Here is a 20,151-nt window from a genome sequence, read left to right as displayed (position 1 = left end):
TTATTTCCGATGCTTCACTTCTTTTTCTGACGCTTTGGAGTCTCCGGCCGTGTGCCCGTTCCCCGTGCTGTTCATGAACATTTTATCCAGCCCCTTCAGGGACTCCACCAGGTAGTTCTGGAAGGCGGTGAGCGCTGCACAGATGGCCGGGCCCCCGAAGCCATGGGTGATCAGGCTGAAGTGAGTCAAGCAGCTCTGGACCCCGGGCTCCAGGATGAGGGAGGGGCGGCTGTTCCCCAGCGGTGACCGGTCCTGGGCTATCAAGTCTGCGAACTCTTTGCAAATTTGCCTGGAAGAGAAAGGGCCGGGTCACCGTGAGTGCTGTGGGACAGCAGCGGGGACAGAGGGGTGTCTGGGGGCTCCTTTCCTGCTCCCTGCCTGAGCAGTTGCCTCCCGTTTCTGATTTTTCCAGCTCCAGCCTGGGTCAGACCCCTGCGTGCGGTGCTGGCAGCTGCCGGGGGCACGTCTGGCAGTGCCACTCCAGAGGGATGGGTGAACCTCTCCAGTGCAGGAGCACAGAGCCCTCCGGCCGTGCCCAGGGGTCACCGCGCTGCTCTGCCTCCAGCCCTGTGTGCAGCCCCTGGTGCCTTCTCTTCTCAAGAAGAGTGAGCTCTGGGGCTGACGCTGCCCTTCCCGGCTGCGGGCACCCCAGGTAGCAGTGTCTGGTTGCCACCTGTACTCACTTGGTAGCCAGCAGCATGTTTTTCCTGGTGTGGAGCTCGGCGGGGTCGGAGTGCTGTCGGCACAGGTACTCGGCCGCCGCCTTGGCTGGGAACTCCGTCTCACACACGTACCCAAAATCCCGAGCCAGGTGAACAGCTTCACCTAGGAGCAGACAAATGGACACGCTGTGTGACAGGGCAGCCCTTCCTGCTGCCATGATGGGGGGTATTTCTGCCAGGGCTGAGCTCTCCTGGCTCAGCTGCCACCCGAGGGCTCTCAGGTGTGTCTCACTTGGACGTCTCCCATCCTGTATCTTTCTCCCCCTGCTTCTTCCCAAATTTTCTGCTTGGCCTCTCCAAATAGAGCTGAGGCCTGGAGGGTGAAAAGTGCCCTTAGCCCAGCGACTGCCCAACAAAGCAGGGATGTGAGAGACAGAAGGAAGGGGTTTGCATCCTCCCACAGCAAGCAGGAGCCCTCGGGCTGGATGCATGGGCAGCATATCCATCACCCCGTGGAAATGCCCACCCATTGATGGAATTGATCCATCTCCGGGCGTCCCCGTGGAAATAATCAGAGCTGATGGCAATTGATCATGCCCAACACCCGAAATCCCGGCCAGGCAGACAGAGCTAATTTGACTTGCCCCCTGCTGCTCACACATATTAGGCCATCCATCCTGACAGCATTAACCTAGATCCCATCACAATCTCCCCAGCTCCTGGAACTCAGTCTGTGAAGCCAAGTTATGGGGAAAGTGTCTGTGCTTCCCATATAACAATAATACTTTCCTCTTTATCTCCTTCTCCTAAGAAAGAGCAAGTAAGTTAAAATGTTACAAAACAATCAGAAAGGTTTGGGTTTGTTTTTTTTAAAATTAACAGATGTTGGGAAGGCAGAGGGGAGGAAGCAAATTAAAACAAGACAGCAAATGTCGAAGAAAGAAGGTGCCTGGGGCATGGGGGCACAAGCCAGCTTCTGTGTGCAGGGTAATGACCCTTCCTCAGGGTGTGACTCCCTGTGCTGAGACACTTGTGTGCAGGAGGACATTGTGTCCATCAGGCACACATGGCACCACTCTTACTATGGTCAGCAGTAACCAGAACATCAGCAGCCACCTGAAATCAAAATGTACATTTCTCCCTTCCTTCCTTTCTTTCTTTCTCTCATTCTTTTCTCTCTTTTCTCTTCATGGAAATCAGCCTTTCATTCAGCACGAACCAACTGCCCTCAGAAACAACCTCCGTCTAATGAAGCGGGTCATTTAATTTGCTGGCAACAATGGGGATGATTTTCTATTCAGAAACTGCAGGCAGCTGCCTCCAACGCTGGGTGCAGACACAATGGATTCCAAAGCTCGAAGGGACTCGGAGCTGTCACTGCATTTGCTTGTGCCCCGTGTCCCTTTCCCCCAAGATGCAGTGGAGACATCATCATTTCCAGAAAGTAGGAGGGGAGCAAATGAACTTTGAAGAACTTGAAAGGGCTTTAAGCAGGGGCACCTCCCAGGTCGGGGGGCACCCTGGCTGCCAAGGCTCTGCTGCCTTCAGCACTTCTTCACACTCAGCCCTCAATACCACGACCTGAGGATGGCTAAGACAAACTTTGCCTCCACTTGCAAGAGCTCAGGGCTCTGTGGCAACTCCTTGATGTCCCACTTGTCCCCTGCTGTCCTGGGGCGAAGGCCAAGACTTAGATACAGGACATCTCCTTCTTATGGGAGACAAGACACGGGCCCAAGTGTGTGATGGAGCCTGGACACCACAGGTCAATGCTGCCCAAGGGTGTCCTGGGTGCTACAGAACAGCTGCTGAATCCTGGGCAGGTTTGTTCCAGCTTTTCTGTATTTAGTTTCTGCGGACCTGACTAAGCATTTTTAGAACTCATTCACAGAAGTGAACAGTGCACTTGGATGCAGCCTGAAGGAAGCTGTGGGTGCCTGTTCCCAGGGGCTATGACTGGTCAGACAGAAATGTCTGAGTTTCAGCAGACAAACACGCCTGGCTCGGTGTGGGGACCACAGGGGCTGCTTCCAGTCCCAGTCGGTGGTGACCACTGCAAGCTTTGCTTTCAGTGTTCTCCTTTGTGGAAAGCTGCAAGTGAAAGGGACTGAAGTTTCAGCACTCCCATCCTCTGCTGAGGACTCTTACCTTCCACCAGGGAGGTCAGCAGGGTGACGTTGGCAGCTTTGCGCCTTCCTGCAGGTAGATTTAGTCCAATTTTCTCTAACCTTTCCCTTAAACACCGACCCCCGTTTTTTGATTTTGCTCTGAAAAGAGAAAACAAGGAGGGGGAAAAAACCCCTGTAATGTAGTTAATGTTAAAACAACTGCAACTTATAAAGCAATGGAGAAAAAGCAACAGAAATGCTCTTCCCCAATACCCCACACACCAGAATTTCTTGTCTCTTTTAAAGGGAGAGGCAAGAGCTGGGGCTGAAGACAAAACCTGCCCAGTGTTACCCCCTGCACTCGGGCACTGGTCCCAGGGCTGTGCCAGGGCACTGGGGAGCAGCTTACCTGCGGAGGACTCCTCCCAGGAGGGAGGCATTGAGACACTCGGGGGGTGAGAGCCTCCTCTGCACCTCCCCGACCGTCACCTTGTACTTGGAGGTGGAGCTGAGCAGGGAGAGGCGGCCAGGCACGGAGCAGAAGACCTCGTTGGGATTCGTCACCCCTCCAATCAGGCCATCTTTGTTCATTGACAGGGTGGGAATGGTGGTGCCATTGGCCTTCGAGGGGATGGGCACTGGGAGACAAGGAAGGGAGAGAGAAGAGGAGAGCATGGCTGAGAGACTCAGCGACTCTCCTGGCAGCTTTCTAGCCCCCAGTACCCCATCCTGCCACCCACTGCCATCTGCACCCCAGCATGGCTGGCTGGGACATCTCAGTCAGCTTCATGTTCCCCTTAATGAAAGAGGAGAGGTAGGGTGATGAAACTGAGCTGAATAAAGAAAAATAAGAAGGAAGGAACCTGGATTCTGCTCTCGCCTGCTTTCCCACGCCTCCCAGTTCTACTGTAATTAAAGCCAAGGTTTTGGGTTGGTCTCCTGGCAGGCTGAGGACTGTCCATCACTGCCTGGCCCTGTGACCAGCTGTCCCTCCATGTCCTGGGGTGTTCTGTGGAGGTGGTGGCAGAGTGAAGTGGGGCTGGTCCTGCTGCCCCTGGTGCCTTTGGCACACGCTGCATCCCAGGCAGGACCAGCCACACTGAGCCACCACCTCCACCAAAGCCAGGCCATGAGCCATTTTAACCAGTGTGTGCCCACAGGAACCCCTGGAAGGAGTTTCTTTGACTTCAACTTCGGGATTAGCCCCACAACAAGCCCGAAACTTTCACCATCTCTGGTTTAAAGGAAGCTTGAGAAGATCAAATTCAATCAATCCAGCACAAACTTCCTTTGACTTAATGGGCAAAAGTCAGTTAACAGGAGAGGTTGGACAGGCAGTGGTGAGAGCAGCATCGCACCAGGGGGAAATGGGCTCTGTTCCCCCAAACCTCATTCCAGTCAGAAACTTTCTTAGACGCAATAAAGGTTTAATAGGTTAAAACTGTGGCTGAAATTGGTGCCAAATCTCCTTGGCTTTTATGTTCTGAAATCAATAACCAATTTAACTCTGGAAAATAAATAAATAAATAAATAAATAATACACAGGTTTTGAAAGAATCCAAAGAGGACTGGAAATGCCATCGCTCCGGATCATTTCACCCTGGCATTCTTTGTGGTTCCTCTGTAATGACTGTTCCACAATGCAGGTTCAGATGGCTCCTGCGAGGGAGGCAGCAGCAAATACCAGGGTGTGATGCAGGTTTTATAAAGGAAATACCCGTGCCCAAAATGAAACAGAAAACCTGAAAATTAATTGGGGAGGGTATGTAGGCTGGACCTAATAGAGGGCAGTTACAATCAGCATATTGTAAATACAGCTCAACAACTTGTTAAGCGTGGCAATAAAAAAAGGAGCACATGTTACATAAAAAAGAGATGACTGGAAAGGAACTAAGGTGCATAAAGTTTCCTTTCAGTGTGGAACTTGGACAAAGCCAGGGGACTGAAGGGCAGGACACACTGGTGCCCCTGCTGCCGTCACCCGCTGCGGTGCCGGCGTCTGCCACGGCTGTAGCTGGTTGGGGGATGACGACGGAAGAACAAATACGGGAACATCACCGTGAGACATAGGAAAAACAGAGCTATTTCCAGGAAGCAGCAACTTCAAAGCTTTCTTCCACAGTCCCAGAACAGGTTATGTTTGTCAGGGCTTGTTTTACAGCTCCACGCGCTGCTGCCAAGGCGTGGGGCAAGTCAGGTCCAGGCACCCAGCACACGGGGGTTCTGCTGCTGCAGGGGCCATCCCCAAACCAGACACCCCTGAAGACCTGGTGGTATCAGACACTCGGTCTGTCCATGGTTTCTGTGCCGGCACCTTCCTGCGATGGCGCGGGGGGTGCGTGCAAGCTGCATGCATGGCCAGGGACCTGCACACGTGGGAGGGACTGCAGAGCCATGCAGGGGGGAATCGTGCCTTGCCACATGTGTCCGTGCAACTCAGCATCTGGGGAGGAGGCAAAACACGGGAGCCTATGGAAAACCAGGGCTGGAGATGGGACCAATGCAGCTCCAATGTGTTTGCGAGTGGCGTGAGGAGGAGGAGGAGGAGCAGGGCAGGGCATGGATGGGTGCCCGTGCACAGCGGGGGGGATGACATGGAGACACCACGACACTTTTGAACCACATTCTGACATTTTTTAGGAACGATCCCACCGTCAGAAGCAAACCCCCTCGAAAGCTGTAACCCAGAGCCTTCCACCGGGAATGCCCAGAGCTGCCACGTCAGCCCCGCTCGGTGCCACAGGAAAACCGTGCAGGCAGCAGGGAGTGTTGGCAGCGCTCCCCTGCCTCGGGGAGCACCCTCACATTTGGCATGTGCCGTGTCACGGAGAGCTCACACCCTCGGCTGGGGCACCGGCTGTGGAGGGAGGGAGGCAGAGACAGGGCAGGAGGCTGACCCGGCTGGTGGCAGCTCTGGAAGCCGAGCCGGTCGCTGGAGCCCTGGAACGGTGCTGCATCCACCAGCCAGCACGGCCTCGACACAACAAGGACACACATAGCCACATTTGCCATTAATTATTAATTATTGTTGTTTGGCCTCACCTGCTGCTGTTTGCCTGGTCTGATCTGCAGCTTGTTTGCCCATAAACATGCTGCAGGAGGGAGACAAGCTACCATTAAAGCCTGACAGCTTTGTTTCCTTGGCTTTTGGGGAACCAAAATTGTCTCTTGTCATCTGAGTAAACCAAAAGTCCCCCTCGATCTTCAGCTGCTGCTTTCCCGTTCCCGCAAGCAGCAGGTGATCGGAGCACCTGAGCCAGCCTGCAGACAAGAAGGAACCATGAGACCGTTGCGGGGGTCCCGGCGCCGCCACAGCCCCTCGCCCCGGCACGGGGGGCACCGGCCCCGCTGCCCGGAGCCTCAGAGCCCAGGACGGGTACATGCAGGCCCCCGGGGCGCGCACGGCCGAGGGTTCATCCCAGCACAGAGGGGGTTTCACGAGGAGGTCTGTGGGCACCAGCCGAGGGATGCGAGTGGGGGCAGCCGGTGCCGCCGGACAAGGCACGGACCTGTCCCCTCCCTCCCCCCCCCGCAGCGCTTTGCAGCTGGGAGCAGAAATGTCACACGTTGCCACTTCTGAGTTTCCCCGGGCTCGGCCATAGCAGATCCCTGCCCTCGGGGCAGGACATCACCCTCCCCTCGGGGAGCCGGGTCTCCCCCCGCTCGTCCAAGTGCCAGGGGCTCGGGCAGGGTCGGGACCCTGGGGGACGGGTTCCCAGCAGGAACAAGCCCCAGAGACGCTCGTTCACACCATGACAGACCAACACATCACGCAGGTTGATGAGGAAAGGGTTACATGCTGGTGCCCGACCTCCACGGGGTGCCCAGGTGCTCAGCCCCCTCCCTCCAGCCCAGCCTGGTGAGTGGGACAAGGCTCAGCTGGGCCAGCCCACCCACCCCGGGAGCGATAAAGAGCAGGACAGAAGGAGCAGAGCTTTGTTCGGCTTGATTGAGCCAAAGAAAGGGGAAGAAGGGGATGTTATGCTGTTAGTATCTGCTCAGAAATCTTGTGGGGAGTGTGAGGTCTATTTCTCTTCTATCTGTATTTGCACTCTGCTGTTATTATTTCCTGAAAGGACCCATACAAGCTCCCTGAGCTCTGTGTAGAAGGGTGGATGGAGGGTGAGCTGAGGAGCTGGTGGCAGCGCTGGAGAAAGGCTGTTCCCCAAAGAGGGGAGTTGCAGCTGGACCTGGTAGTGCTGGTGGACGCTCATCGGGAGCCTTGTGGTGAAGGCAGGGCTGAACCAGGGGACCAAGAGAGTGAACATCCCTGTGATGCTACTGGCAGGCTTCTCTAAGCAAGAAATGTTGTGAGTGTGGGGGTCTTTGGGGAAAATGAGCTGCCCTGTGTTGCCCATGGAGCTGGGAGTGGTGGGAAAAGGACCCTGGGCATGGTCCTGGCCAGGGGAGTTACTGCAGAGACTGTAGATGTGTCTACATGAGGGAAAGTAAAAACAAAAAACCCAACTTAGTCTTCTCCCTGAAACCTCTCAGTCTTTGAGGCTTGGCTGCTTCACTTTATCTCCCTAGCGTGTTTTGTTTTTTTTTTTTTTCTCTTTCCTTTAGCTGCCAGGTGCTCCCAAGAATTGTTTTTTTCCCATGGGAGGGCTGCTTGGTTGAGATTCATCCTGTTGCATCTAGTTCAGCCTTGGCTGGTGCTGCTGATGCTCAGCTCCTGGTGCAGAGGTGAGCTCTGCTGTGGATTTCACAGCCTGAAGCTCCAGGGAAGAGTTTTGCCCTGGAGATCTCCCTCTCCTGGGGACACTGGGGGGCTGGAGGGATGCAGGTCAGCACTGCAGTTGTTGGAGGGATCTGCTTTGAAAGGGAAAACTGATTTTGAAATAAGGTTATGCTGACAGACCTCAAAGAGCTTCACAGGTTACTAATCCCCAGCCCAGTGCTGGTGCAGGACCAGCCACTGAAGTAATTAACTGGCTCCCAGGGCCTGTGTGAGCTGGCTTGTTATTGCTGCTGGGGAAAACTGAGGCAAAGAACCAGTTAAATGATTTACCCAAGCTCGGGTGTTTGGGCACGGCCCGAATGCAGGCACTTCTGCTCTGTGGGAATGCTTTGCTGAGCAATCCAGGCTCTCCAGCACTTCCTAACACTTGGGCAATAGCTACAGAAAACAGGTTAAGCATGGCCCCTGCTCTCATAGCTGCAGATCTTCTCTGTGGTGCTGCTCAGCAGTGGGGTTTGCCACCACATCCTCTCATCTCGTGACACTTGGAAGTTTGGATTGAGCTGCCGGGAGCAGCAGCGCATCGGGAACAGGCGTCTGACATCTCGCTGAGTGTGGGATGGGAAACAATCCTTTCTTGACTATAATGTCACAAAAAGTGTTTCCATGAGGCTCAGCAGCTCACCACCACCTTTAACACCACAAGGCAGGTACCACTTGTGGGACACAACGTGTTTCCTGTGCACTTGGAGCAGCAGGACAGAGCGACCCAAGCTCCCCTGCCTGCCACCTGCCCAGAGCTGCACTGTGGGGACACATGGTTTGTCTGCCCTGTGAACACACCAGCTTTGTCTTCTTCTGTCAGAGATGCCTTCTTCGTGCTGAGCTCTGTTTCTTGTTGTTGGGGTTTTTTTTTAAGCACCTTGGGTGTAACTGTCAGAGGATGAAACTCGCGCAGTTCCGGTTGTTGTGGCATGAAAACCTCTGATGCAGAGAGAGCAACTTCACAACAGGTCCTGGCTTCCAGAACACCAAAGCCTTCATCCCTGAATTCTCAGGAGCTGGAGGGGACCCTGCTTGTGTGTGGCTGTCCCCCTGTGTCCTGGGCAGCCAGTGGGGAGCAGCCAGCTCCCTGCTCTGCTGGAGAACTGTATGACACTGGGTGGTAAATGTAGCCAGGAACTGGTCCAGCGCCATGGATGTCATGGTGATCCTTGGAGAGGCAGATGGGTGTGGAAAGGCCCTTGCCATGAGCATGAGATCCTGATTGCTCCAGCGGTAGCACAGGTCTGATGAGATGCCACGGCCCTGGTTTTCTGAGGGCTTTCCAGGAGATGCTGGGCAGTGGGGTGAAAGAGAAGAAACCACTGAACTGATGATTGCTCAGTTGTGAATCCATCTGATGGAGTGAGGAGCTTCCTGCCTTCAGGGCGTCCCAAGGCAGAGCATGAATTTTCTGACACTTCTGCAGAGGTGGGTCCCTTGGTTTTTTTAAGTTCCAAGTACAAAGGAGCTAAAGAAACACATTTTTCAAAGACAAAATTTTACCCAGGGAGAATTTCCTGCTTTTCCCTGGAAACTGCCACTTTGACACGGCAATATTCAGTGCAAAAGGTGCATCTGCAGCCCTGGCTTCAGGATCTGTGTGTGGGAGCTGAGGGACCTGCCTGTGCTCAGGGGCTGACTGTAAACCAGTACCTTTGGTTTTTTTTAGGGGGGGAAAAAAGATTTTTGCCTACAAAAAAAGAAAAAGACAAAGTACTGACTCATTTCCATATAAGAAATGTGCTACCTGCTTGCAAAATGATTTGTAAGCAGGAAAATTTGTGGTCCTTGGAAACTGACTTGCTTATCATGGTGTTATTTGTTCAGTTTCTTTTCCAGCTGGAGCTCGGGGTGCTGTGAGGGGAAAAACAAGTCCAGAGGGAACATGCAAATCACTGCCCGTCTTACAAGTCTGTTTTCTTCTCTCCTCAGGTACATTACAGGTAAATCCTCCTCCTCAGCAGTGCTGAATCCCTGGATATCTGAGCTTTTGTTGCAATATCTCTTTCAAGAGTGGGAGTGTGCTACAGTTTAGATGTTAAAGAGGTATCATTTGATCCTTTTAGGAGGCTACCTGGGACAAAGCAGCTCTCAGCTGCAGATGCTGTCTCCAGTCACTCCAAGGCATCTCAGCCCTCCAGTCTGGCTCTGGAGCAGGACTGGTCAGCTGGGTTCACTGGTGGGAAGCTCAGGCTGAGGGATGCTCTGTGTAGCCCCTGATGAAAGGTGCTCCAGAACTGCTGCTTTTCAGGAAGAGCTTTCAGTGCACTGATCTAACCTTCGTTTGAATGTCTCTGATGTAAATTATAAGACAGAGATACATATGTAAAGAAGTATCTGCATGGGTGTGAGCCAGAGGCAGGTGCTCCTGCCTGGGCTTTAAAAGCCCTTCTGGACCCAGGAGGTGCTGCAGAGTTCAGCGGCTTCAATTTCCTGGTGTTTCAGCAGAGAGGTATTTATTGATGGTCCAGGGAAGGAGGTCAGTGCCATCAGACATATTTCAAGCCCGCAGTCTGTAATTATCCTTTCTTCCCAGAGGGGATTATACAGGTATTTTCTTTATCTTGAATGCACAACCCGACCCAAGCCCCACGTCAAAGAGCCTCTCTAGGAAATCGGCTTTTTCAAATGGAAGGATGGAAAGAATCTCAGGTTTATCTCTGGGCTTTCCAGATGAGCCCTGATAGGGAAATGGATCTCAGGCCCTGGAAGAAGAGAGGGAGCAGGGATACAACACGGCAGCCTCTAACTATTCCCATGAGAAAGCAAATGAGGAGAGGTCCCATACCTATGCAAACTTCTGTACTTAACATTTTGTTTCCAATGCAAATCAATACATTAGGGTATGAATTAAATGTTAAGGTGCCATGTGATATTAATTACATTTTTCTTTCTGTGCCTCTGTTCTACCCAGCACCTGCCATGTGTTTGGGGAGGATCGATGGGGCAGGAATATTCAGCCTTGACATATCAGCTAAGGATGGGACCTGCTCAGTCTGTTGTGTCTTGGTAGGAACAGCCAATGAGTATAACAATTTTTACTCAGGCCTTACACCAGCACCCTGTGCTCCTTCAGGCCTGGGAAGGAGATTAGGAAGTGATTTGTGATTAAGAATTTCAGCTAATGCATTGCCCTGCTTTACCATTTAGGAATGATTGCCTCAAATGTGCTGCTTTTCAGGGTATTCTGTGGATTACTTTGAAACTGATCACAAAGAATTTGTTATGAGTTCCCACACATTTCCCTGCTCTGCTTTATTTTAGGGATTGGGCTGTTCTGTCTGTGGTGCCCCTGATGTGGCAGCCTGAAAAGTAACCTCAGGAGCAGCCCACTGGAAAGCAGCAAGTATTAATTATTAAAATGTCCTCCTAGGTTGAAATCCAAGTGCTCAGACTTTTGTAGGAAATGACTGACAAAGGATTTGGATTCTGCTTTTGAATGTTAAAGTGTATTTGCAGAGATTTCCTGCCTATGGTGTTATCCAATGATTTAATTCCCCCCAATTCAATTTTTTTTTCCTGGCTCTGCAGCTGTGACATCTACATCAGAGACCCAGCAACTGTGCAAAATGCAGCTCAGTCACTGACTGCTGGGGATGGGGTATGTGGCTGCTGCTGGTACAGAATTCCTGTGTTCCACAGAGCAAGACTTGAGGGTGTTGGGAAGGCAAGAAACTGGGATGGGAGACTGGAGAGGACCAGGAAAGCTGGGCTGCTCTGTGCTGACACCCAGGGAAGTTTCCCATCCCGGGTCAGCCCAGCTCAGCCTCGCACACTCCAGCCTTGCTGCATTCCCCATCCCAGGTTTATTCATTTAGCAGCACAAACTCCCATTACATCTTGGCAACCAGTCTACGGGATCTTTATGTGTTTAAACAGTATAATCCATTTTACAGTAACATGCTTGGGAGGTTTTCCCTGTATTCCCTATAGAAGTGCTTGAATTTGTGTGGTTGGATCTACATAATCTAAAGAGGGGGAACAAAGCTGCAGTGTCTCTGAGCGGCGGCGGATCCTGCGTGAGCCACGGGAACGTTGCTTTCAATTTGTATTTAGATTATCGAAGGGCAAAAGACCCTTCAGCAAAGATTAGACATGAATAATAACATAAAAATATTTATCTTTGTCTAGGACTTGCTGCCAAGGCACAGAACATGAGGGAGGGTTTCAGTCTGAGCCTCAAACCATGACCATGTCCATCTGTGGAGTCACTTGTGGGTCTGGAGCCACCAACTTGCCCAGGAGTCACTTTGGGCAGAGGCACCACTTGCCACCACCATGGTAAAAATGCTTTTCCTTGCAGATGTGGTGCAGCCTGGCCAGGACATGTGACCCAGCCCAGGCTGCCAGGGCACACACCAGGAAACCCCTCTGCCACAGGTAGGATCTCAATGGTGCTGGGGAGCAGCCTGGGGGAAGAAGCATCTCCATGACTTCTCTGGGGAAAAAACTCTGACCAGCCACAGAAATAGCAAGGGGAGAGTCCAGCAGGGCTGTACAGGAGGAAACACATCTGCACCCTCTGGTGATGTTTCTTCAATGATAACCCCTGTCTCTTGGTAACTTGGGTCTTGTGCTTGAGGCAACCCTGAATACCCTTGGTCAGAGCCTCTGCTCACACCTTGCCAGCTCCAGGACAGCAACTTCCCTTCCGCAGCACATGGAGCCAACTTGGAGCTCCCAGGGAGCCCTGGGGACACAATCCCCATGCAGCTGCCTTGCTAGGGACACTGCTTGTTCCCCAGGACCTGTCCAACCAGTCTGGAGGGAATAGGGCCTGACCCTGTCCCTCGCTCCCTGGCGCCTCAGCACTTGGGTGACTGATGCCAGATAAATGCTGGAGATAGAGGGTGGGGAGGCTTGGCCCTGCTGGAATCCCAGGCACGCGCTGCAGACGCTACACCAGCTTTCCAGGCTGCAGGGGTGAACCTGCTCACTGCTCCCCTCATCCTGCACCAGAGCCCCTCGCTCTGAGCTGTGGACACACCATGTTCTGGGGTATCTCATTGCAATGGGTCCTTTGGGCTCATTTCTAGCAACTCTTTCTCACTCCTCTGTCCTTCTCCACCAAGCCACAATGCTTGTCCTCTCTCCAAACCAAAGGTGATACCTGGGCATGGCAGAGCAGGGTATGGGACAGGGCACCAAGGTGAGAGCTGAGCATGCAGCAGTTCCAAGTGTTGCATCCACATTTGCTAATTAGTTCCTCCATTAAGAATTAAAATAAACAAACAAATGGAAGGACAGCAAGGATGAGTAATTCCCTAGGATCACACAGGAAAGGGTGGGATGGTTTAGTGCTTAGGGTGCTAGTCTAGGACTTCAGAGAACCTCATTTAGGCTCTTCAAATAATAAAGACAGGCTGTAAATATTTTTTTTTGAGAGCATGTATCTTGGAATATTAGTAACCAGGAAGGAACAGTTTGTTTGCTTCTGCTGTACCACAGATGTGGTGTGACCCTGGGCTTGGAGGCACGTGAATGAGTCCCTGGTGGTCTGCCTGTGTCTGCTGGTGCCCTGTGAGGTGTGTGCCTGCTGTGTGGCACGTCCTGCAGAATGAAGATCTCTGTGCCACCTCCTTCATGGGGTTGATGTGGGGACACCCTCCTGCTGCCCAGGAGGGTGACAGCACATGCTGTGATCTTCCCCAAAAGCTTTTATGCCTTTACACAGGTCTTCAAATGACAGCAGGAGTATTTGGGGTGGTTGGGAACAGCCAGCCCCCCTGTGAACCCTTTGCCCAGGAGGATGCCTGGCTGCAGCCCTGCCCACATGAGCCAAACCATGAGCTGCAAAACAGAAATCACAAAATGAAGGCTGAGCTGCTACAGAGCCAGCCCAGCATGGCCAAGGAGCCTTGCCTGGTGCTGTCCTGTGGAGGAGCCTCACGTGGGGTCCAGCTCCTGGAGCAGAAGCTCTCTTGGTTTGGCTCACAAGCCACACACCAAAAAGCAACCCCAGCTGGCTGTTCTGAACCTGCCTTTTAAGAATTGCTCTTCTAGCAAAGAAAAAAAAATTCATTTTAAGGCATCCAATTAACATAGTAAGTCACGACAAGGAACATGAAACTTGGAGATAACACGTGCCTGGGGGGCACCGGGGAGGTTGAGACCAAGCCCAGCACCTTCCCCGGTGCCCTGTGTGTGTTATCTCCTGTGAACACACACCTGGGTTTATCCTGGTGCAATTATAGGACATTAAAATACAAGTTTAACGGAGGAATGGTGATCTGGATGCAGTTCAGAGTAAAAACTTTCTTTTAACTTTCCCTGTTTGATTGGTAGGTGTTCCTGCCGCGCTTGCGTGCGCGCGGAGCAGCGCCCTGCCGGGAGGTGTGACTGTTTTGATGAACGCTGCAGCTCGTGGTGTGTGTGAGGGCTTGTCTCCACTTTAAAGCCTTTGTGAGCAGCGCTAAGGCAGCAAAGCTTCCAGTCAAGACCCAGCTTGTTCCTGGTGAGCCCCTTTTCCCACTCAGGCAAACTCCGGCAGCAGCTGAAGCTGCAGAAAGCCGGGAGGGCTCTGCCCGTGCTCAGCACCCTGCGGCTGAGGGGGGGCCGGGCTCCTCCACCCACAGCCACGGACACTCTTATAAAAGATGTGTCTTTGCAGCCCCAGGTGTTTTACAGGATGACCTCATTTATTACCTTGCTCATCACAGGAAATGATGTTTATCTAATCTACCATTCTTCAAGAGGTTGGTGGTTTTGTTTTTCTGGTTGGTTTTTTTTTTCTTCTTTTTTTTTTTTTTTTCCCCTGCCACATCTGGCTTCATGTGGGGTTTCTTACAGCCCGATTCCTCTCTGCACAGAGAGGAAGGAGAAATGGCACCACTGCCACGTCAGCACCCCGGGCCCACGGGCACCCCGGGCCCACGGGCAGCCCTGCTCATGAAGCCCACAGGGAGATTTTTTGCATCAAAACCTGGAGCTCGCAGGCAGTGGCCAGGGGATCTAAGGATCTCAGTCTTAATCTCCCTCCTCGGCTGCATTCTTTAGCAGTGACAGCTCCTTCTTGCAATATTCCTGCACGAGGCTTGGAGCGCTCTGAGGCACAGCTTTCTGTCCGTCTGTCCAGCATCCAGCCAAACAGGTCCACATTCCTGAGCAGAAACGCTAGCACTGCCACTCCAGAGCAGCTGAAAACCCGTGGATGGAAATTTAACCAAGTCACAGACAGAAAAGAGGCTGAATCCTGTGGCCAGGGGAGTTCAGGCCCCAGCAGCCACGCAGAGCCCACGCTGGCTGCACCCTGCTCCAACTGTACTCCAGGTTGTAAAGTGCAGCAGCCAAAACGCTTGCCCACGAGCAGGATATGCTGGCCCCTGCGGCTCTCCCTGCTCCTGCTGTTTGCAGGGCCCCATCTTGCCCCAAGCCACCGCGGGCGGGACCCCAGGGCTACTCCTGCATCCTGGTGTACACACAGGCACCAGGATGCCAGGGGAAGAGATTTGTATTTTTATTTGTAATTAAAAGGCTCTCTCAGAAGCTTTCAGCTGATCCTGAAGGGATGTCTGAGCAATAAAATCCCTCTTTATTTTGAAGACGGAGCCCCAGCATTTTTTGCCACCAGGTGCCATGGGGTAAGGCTGGGTTTCACAAGCAGCACGATGCCTGCTCCTCGCTCCGTGGGGAAGGACCCAGCCCTGCAGCACCGGCTGCTCGGGGCTCGCTGGGACCCCCCATTTGTCTGGTGGGTTTGGGTCAGGGCCTGAGTAGCTGCCCTGGGCGTTTGAACACCAGGTGAACGGAGCAGAAAATGCCCGTGGCTGCTGGAGCCTAAAGCAGCCAGAGCCCAGGATTAAACTTTTGCAGAGTTAATTTCACTGTTTTCAAGTAAAGTATGTTCCTAGTCTTACATAAATGCTTGGGAGGAAAAAATAACCTACCCCCCCCCCCCCCCGAACAAACCCAACAACAATGAAAATGAGACAGAAAATAATTTCTGAAATAGTTTCAAAAAGGAGGAAGAACAAAAAAATGCGTATAGAAAAAAATTATTCTTAACAGCTCTGCTGCCCTATCCAAGATTTTATCCGTTTAGTTCTCAACCTAAACACATCCCTGTTTGTCATGCCAGCGCGGGGCCGTTTTTGCAGAGCTGTTCGCAGCTCTCCCGGCTCGCAGGGAAATCCCTGATCTGCCTCCATCACCTCCGCATCGGGACCCCGCATCCCCAGCTTCCCCGTCCCGGGGGAGTAAAGCCCCGGAGTCCGTCCCGAGAGCGATCGTGGATGTTGAATTTTAAGCGTGTGTTTTCAGCCCTGATCGACTCCCAGCGCTGCCCGCTCCGGCGGGACCCGGGTCCCCGCGCCCGGCGATGCGGGACCGCGCAGCCGCGGCTGCGGGACGGGGACCCCGCGGCCGCCCCCCCCGAGGCGGTAACCATCTCCCTTCCCAGCTTGCTAAAATCGAGGCCACCTGCAGCAAAAGGGGCCGGAGCGCTGCGGGCTCGGGAAAACAAAGCTCGCCGCATCCCTCAGATCTCCGCAAAAATCCCCTGTAATGACATTAACTGCTAAAACCGTTGAAGTTTGTTTAAGAAGGGAAGCGGGGGAAAAGCAAACACGCAGCCAGGGATACTCCGGCATCGCTCCTGGCGGCTCCTTCCCACCGTTCTTGGGGGGACAACAGCAATCGTGGCCCCCTCCTGCGATGGGGACTGGCCTGGAGCTCCCCGGGGAGCGGGGGGGGACAGGCTGGGGCTGCGGGCGCGTCCCCCCCCGGTCCCCGCTGGCTTTGCCCCTGCACTTGGCTCTGGTGAAAATCGCCCCCGAGTGCAGGAGTTAAAAGGTGGTTTGGGGGGGTTTGAGGCAGGTGATTAATATTTTGTTGAACCAGGACTACAGTATCTCGGCAACTAATTAAGGAGAGATTTATCTGTTTCCACACACAGAGATTTATATCAGGTTTCTGTCCGAGGGCCGTTCCGTCAGGAATTTAAGGTTTAATCATCCCCGCTGCGGTATCGGAGATCTCGGAGCGATTTATGACAAAATTGCGCTTTTTACCGTTTTCCCTGCCCCCCCCGCACAGGGAACCCCCGCTGCCGACCTGCACACCTCCTCGCCTCCGCTGCCTGCCTGGAAGCCGCTCAGGATTTCTCTCCGATATTTTTATTTTGATTGCTATTTTTTCCCCCTCTGAGTGTAATTCATTCCTGCCATGGGGGCTTCTCCTCGGGCTCACCGCTCGCCCCCGCTGTGGCTCCGGGTCTCAAAGCAGACGAAGCCAACGAAGAACGATCCCGTATTATATTATTAAAAATTAGATAAAGGAGAGTGCAAAAAAATTTATTCCACTCGGTTGGAGGGTTTGCCCCGCTGCTGCGGAGGGACCCCGGGCCCCCCCCGGCTGCAGCTTCCCGAATTCCCCAGCTGGATCTTGAGCTCAATTCGCCCATTTTGGTGGCATCGCTTCCAGGGCGGCCCCGCAGAGATAGGGAGGGTGGATATCGAAATTCTGGCGAACGGGCCCGTTCTGTCCCGGGACGCAGCCGCGGCTCCCGATGCTGCCGCCGGGGCTACAGCTGACGGCTCTAGGGGGGCCGCCCGCGTCCCCCCACAAACACACATTTTGCTTGGGATTTATCGATTTTTGAGGCTGCTCCAGCAAAGCCGGGGCTCTGCGCTCCGGAGCGGAGCCGAGGACACCCCGACAGCGCAGCTCCCTCACGGCCGCGCTCGCAACCCGGTTATTCCCCAAATGTATTTTGCTTTTTTATTCTAAACACAACAGGGGGGAAAAAAGCAACAAACAAACCCCAAGAGAACCAGAGTGGGCAGAACAAGTGCAAGAAGGCACCCACGGGCCACACTTTTCACCCAGGGTTATCTGGGTATTTAAAATTATTTTTCTTTTTTCCGAAAGAGAAACTAGAGGATCCGCGGGCCCAAATCTGGCACTAAACAACAACAAATCCTCCCGACGAGAGACGAAAATTTCTAAATAATGGCGCATGTTGGGGAGCGGGGGGGGGGGGGGCCGGGGGAAAAGGGGAAAAATAAAAATCCACAGTAACTTCAGCTGAACTTCCAGACAAATACACTCATGGCAGAGGATTTTATGAAGATACCGGAACTCCTGCCCGGGGAGAGCGCACACGCAGCCCGCAGCTTGTTGTAACTATTTCTCATCCAAGGATATTTAATGAAATGCCTCTCATGTGTCCTAATTAAAGCTAAAATAATTACGGTCATTAATGCTCCGCAGAAATACCGCGTGTAATGAAACTGTGTTCTTAGAATAACAATTTTCACGGAAAGGGGCTGGAACGCACCGTGAACGTTGCTTCCCCCGTGTCACGATTCTCAGAGCCGGTGTCGGTGGGGAAAGAACGGCACGATCGGGATATTTTTCCCGGATTCCTCGGGCCGGGCCGTTACCGGGGGTTCGGCTGCGGCTGGTTCACGGGAAACGTGTTCCCGAGCCGCGGCGGGAGGGGATGGGACCGGGACCGACCCGAAGGAGCTCCAGCTCCCTCCCGCCGCAGCTCGGGAAGACATTTCCCGGGTTGCAGCTGCTAACCACCGGAACCGTCCCGGTTTCAGCGGCGTTTTGCCCGGGCCCGGGCCGGTCGGAGCCATCCCCCGCTGTCCGCCTAAACCCCCGCGCCGACCCCGCACCAGCGGCTGCGGTTTCGTTTGCGTTGCAGAGACACGCACCACAGAGCAGCAGTTAAACACGTCCTTTACATCTACCTTTTTCTTTTCTTCCCCCCTCCCCCCCCCCCGCCTCTTTTTGGTTAAAAAAACTGCCAGGAGAAACTAAAAAAATATTTTATCGGAGTTATTGTCCCGAGCAGCCGCAGAAGTCGCTCCCGTGCCCTCGCTGCCAGCAGTGCCCCGGTGAAGTTTGTATTAGAAAAAAGTAATTTACGAAGCTGAGCTGGTTTAGCCACGGGGCTTTGTGTAGAAGCAAAGGGGCTGTTCAGCAGGTCGGGGAGAATCGGTGGTTAATTAGGAGAGGAGGAAGACACCGGGGCCTCTGCCCTCAGCCCCGGTTCCCGGCCCCGGGACGGAGCCTTTGGCCTCCCCGCGGGTCCCCGGGGCAAAGCCCCGTTCCTGGAGCCGCAGACGGGGAGTCCCGGCGGTCCCGCGGTTGCTGCCGAGGTGGGGGGCGAGAGGCGGCAGCCCGGGGGTCTGCGGGATGCGCCCCCGGCCACAGAGAAGGACAGCACCGGTTCCTACTGCCGTGACATCTCCGATTCCCGGTTAAACGCGTCTTTCCCTACGGAACGAGCCCCGCCGGTCGGGCCCACTCAACCCTGGAGGCGGGACCGAGAGCACCGGGAGCTGCCGCCGAACCCCACCTGGGGCTTCCTAAGCAAACCGCCCGGGATCCCCCATAGCCGGGCCCGCCCGCTTGGGCCCCTCTGTCCACGGTACCGGAAAGGCGCGGTGGTCTCGTTAAGGCCGGGGGCGGAGGGACGCGCTGGCCAGCCGGGACCCGTCGCCTTCGTTTCAGCCTCACCGAGAACAGCAGCGAGCCCTTCCCGACGGGAAGGGACGGGCCCGCGGGGCAGCTGTCGCGGGGGGAACCCGACGCGGGGGAGCCCCGAGGGCAGGAGCGGGGCGAGATGCCCGGCCCGGTGCAGAGTCCCGCGGTGCCGTCGCGCTCTTACCTTTCTTGATCACGGATTGATCGAGGAGGTTCATCCCGCCGTCGTCCACGGCCTGAAAGAACCGAAGCAAGAGCCGTCAGCCGGCAGCTCCCGGTGCGTGGGGACAGCGCGACCGGGGTCCGGCCCACCCGTTGTCCCGACCAGGAGGGATCTTTAGGGCATGGACTAGCCCAGGTAACGGGGATCCCGGCCCCGCGGCCCTCTTAGCCCGGGGGTATGGACATCGCAGGGCCCGACCCGAGACCCCTCGCCGGGCGCACAGGCGGCGGCGGGATCCGTCTCCGCCGTGCCTCACCCACCCCCGGGGCCTCCCTCCGTCCCCCCGGTACCTGGATGTCCTCGATGCCGTGATGGCCGAGGCCGTGGAGGCCCAGCGGTCCGTCGGCGAGGCCGTGTCCGCTGTCGGGCAGCCCGTGGAGCAGGCGGGGCACGGCGGGGTACTCGCGGCGGGGGTCGAGCCCCAGGGCGCGGTGGGTTTGGGAGAGAAGCCCGGCGTCGTCCTGCCGGCCGCGCTGCGGGGGCCAGGCGGGCTGCTGGTGCTGGTGCAGGGGGCTGAGCGCCGCGTAGGGGTCCCCCAGGTGCGGGTAACCGGTCTCCTGGCCCTGCGGGTACGGCAGCGGCGGCTGCGGGTACGGCGGGGGGAAGTAGGGCGGCTGGAAGTCGGCGGCGGGCGTGTGGCAGAGCGGCGGGGCCGAGCCGTAGGGCGCCTGGTTGAGCGCGGGCAGCTGCGGCAGGCGGGCCCCGGCCGGCGCCCCGGGCAGCCCCTCGGCGCGGTCCTGCGACGGTGGAGACAGCGGCGGTGAGGCGGGAGCAGACCCCCGGCCCCGACCCCCCGGTCCCGGCCCGTCCCGTCCGGTCCCGTCCCGCCCAGTCCCGCACTCACCATGCCCGGGTAGCTGTGCACCAGCATCTGTGCGGGCCCGCGGCGAGCCCCGGGCGGGCCGGGCCCCGGGGGTGCCCCCGTCTCCGCCCCTCTATCCCGCCGGAGCGGCGTCTCCCATCGCCCGCCCGCTCCTCTGCGCCGGCCCCGACTCC

The 20,151-nt window shown here is 55.1% G+C and overlaps 1 protein-coding gene across 1 annotated transcript; it reads right to left on the bottom strand.

Annotated features, from left to right (window-relative positions):
• On the bottom strand, positions 1-20,026 carry TFAP2E (transcription factor AP-2 epsilon). The gene is made up of 7 exons (XM_051637966.1): positions 20,000-20,026; positions 19,446-19,892; positions 19,117-19,168; positions 3,180-3,408; positions 2,811-2,929; positions 684-825; positions 1-289 (listed from the first exon to the last, which is right to left on the bottom strand). The coding sequence occupies exons 1-7, from the start codon at positions 20,024-20,026 to the stop codon at positions 1-3; spliced, it is 1,305 nt and encodes a 434-aa protein (XP_051493926.1).
• Between the last annotated feature and the right edge of the window lie 125 nt (positions 20,027-20,151).

This window comes from Apus apus, chromosome 21 (assembly GCF_020740795.1).
Source record: "Apus apus isolate bApuApu2 chromosome 21, bApuApu2.pri.cur, whole genome shotgun sequence".
Classification (NCBI taxonomy): Eukaryota; Metazoa; Chordata; class Aves; order Apodiformes; family Apodidae; genus Apus; species Apus apus.
This window is presented reverse-complemented; position numbering and strand designations above follow the sequence as displayed.

Bases quoted from the DNA above. Each gene is read 5' to 3' on its own strand.
- TFAP2E (XM_051637966.1), bottom strand. From the start codon at position 20,026: ATGCTGGTGCACAGCTACCCGGGCATG. The intron at 3,409-19,116 runs GTAAGAGCGCGA...CTTGTCTCCCAG, and splicing joins TCAATCCGTGATCAAGAAAG to TGCCCATCCCCTCGAAGGCC. The intron at 2,930-3,179 runs GTAAGCTGCTCC...TTCTCTTTTCAG, and splicing joins CTGGGAGGAGTCCTCCGCAG to AGCAAAATCAAAAAACGGGG.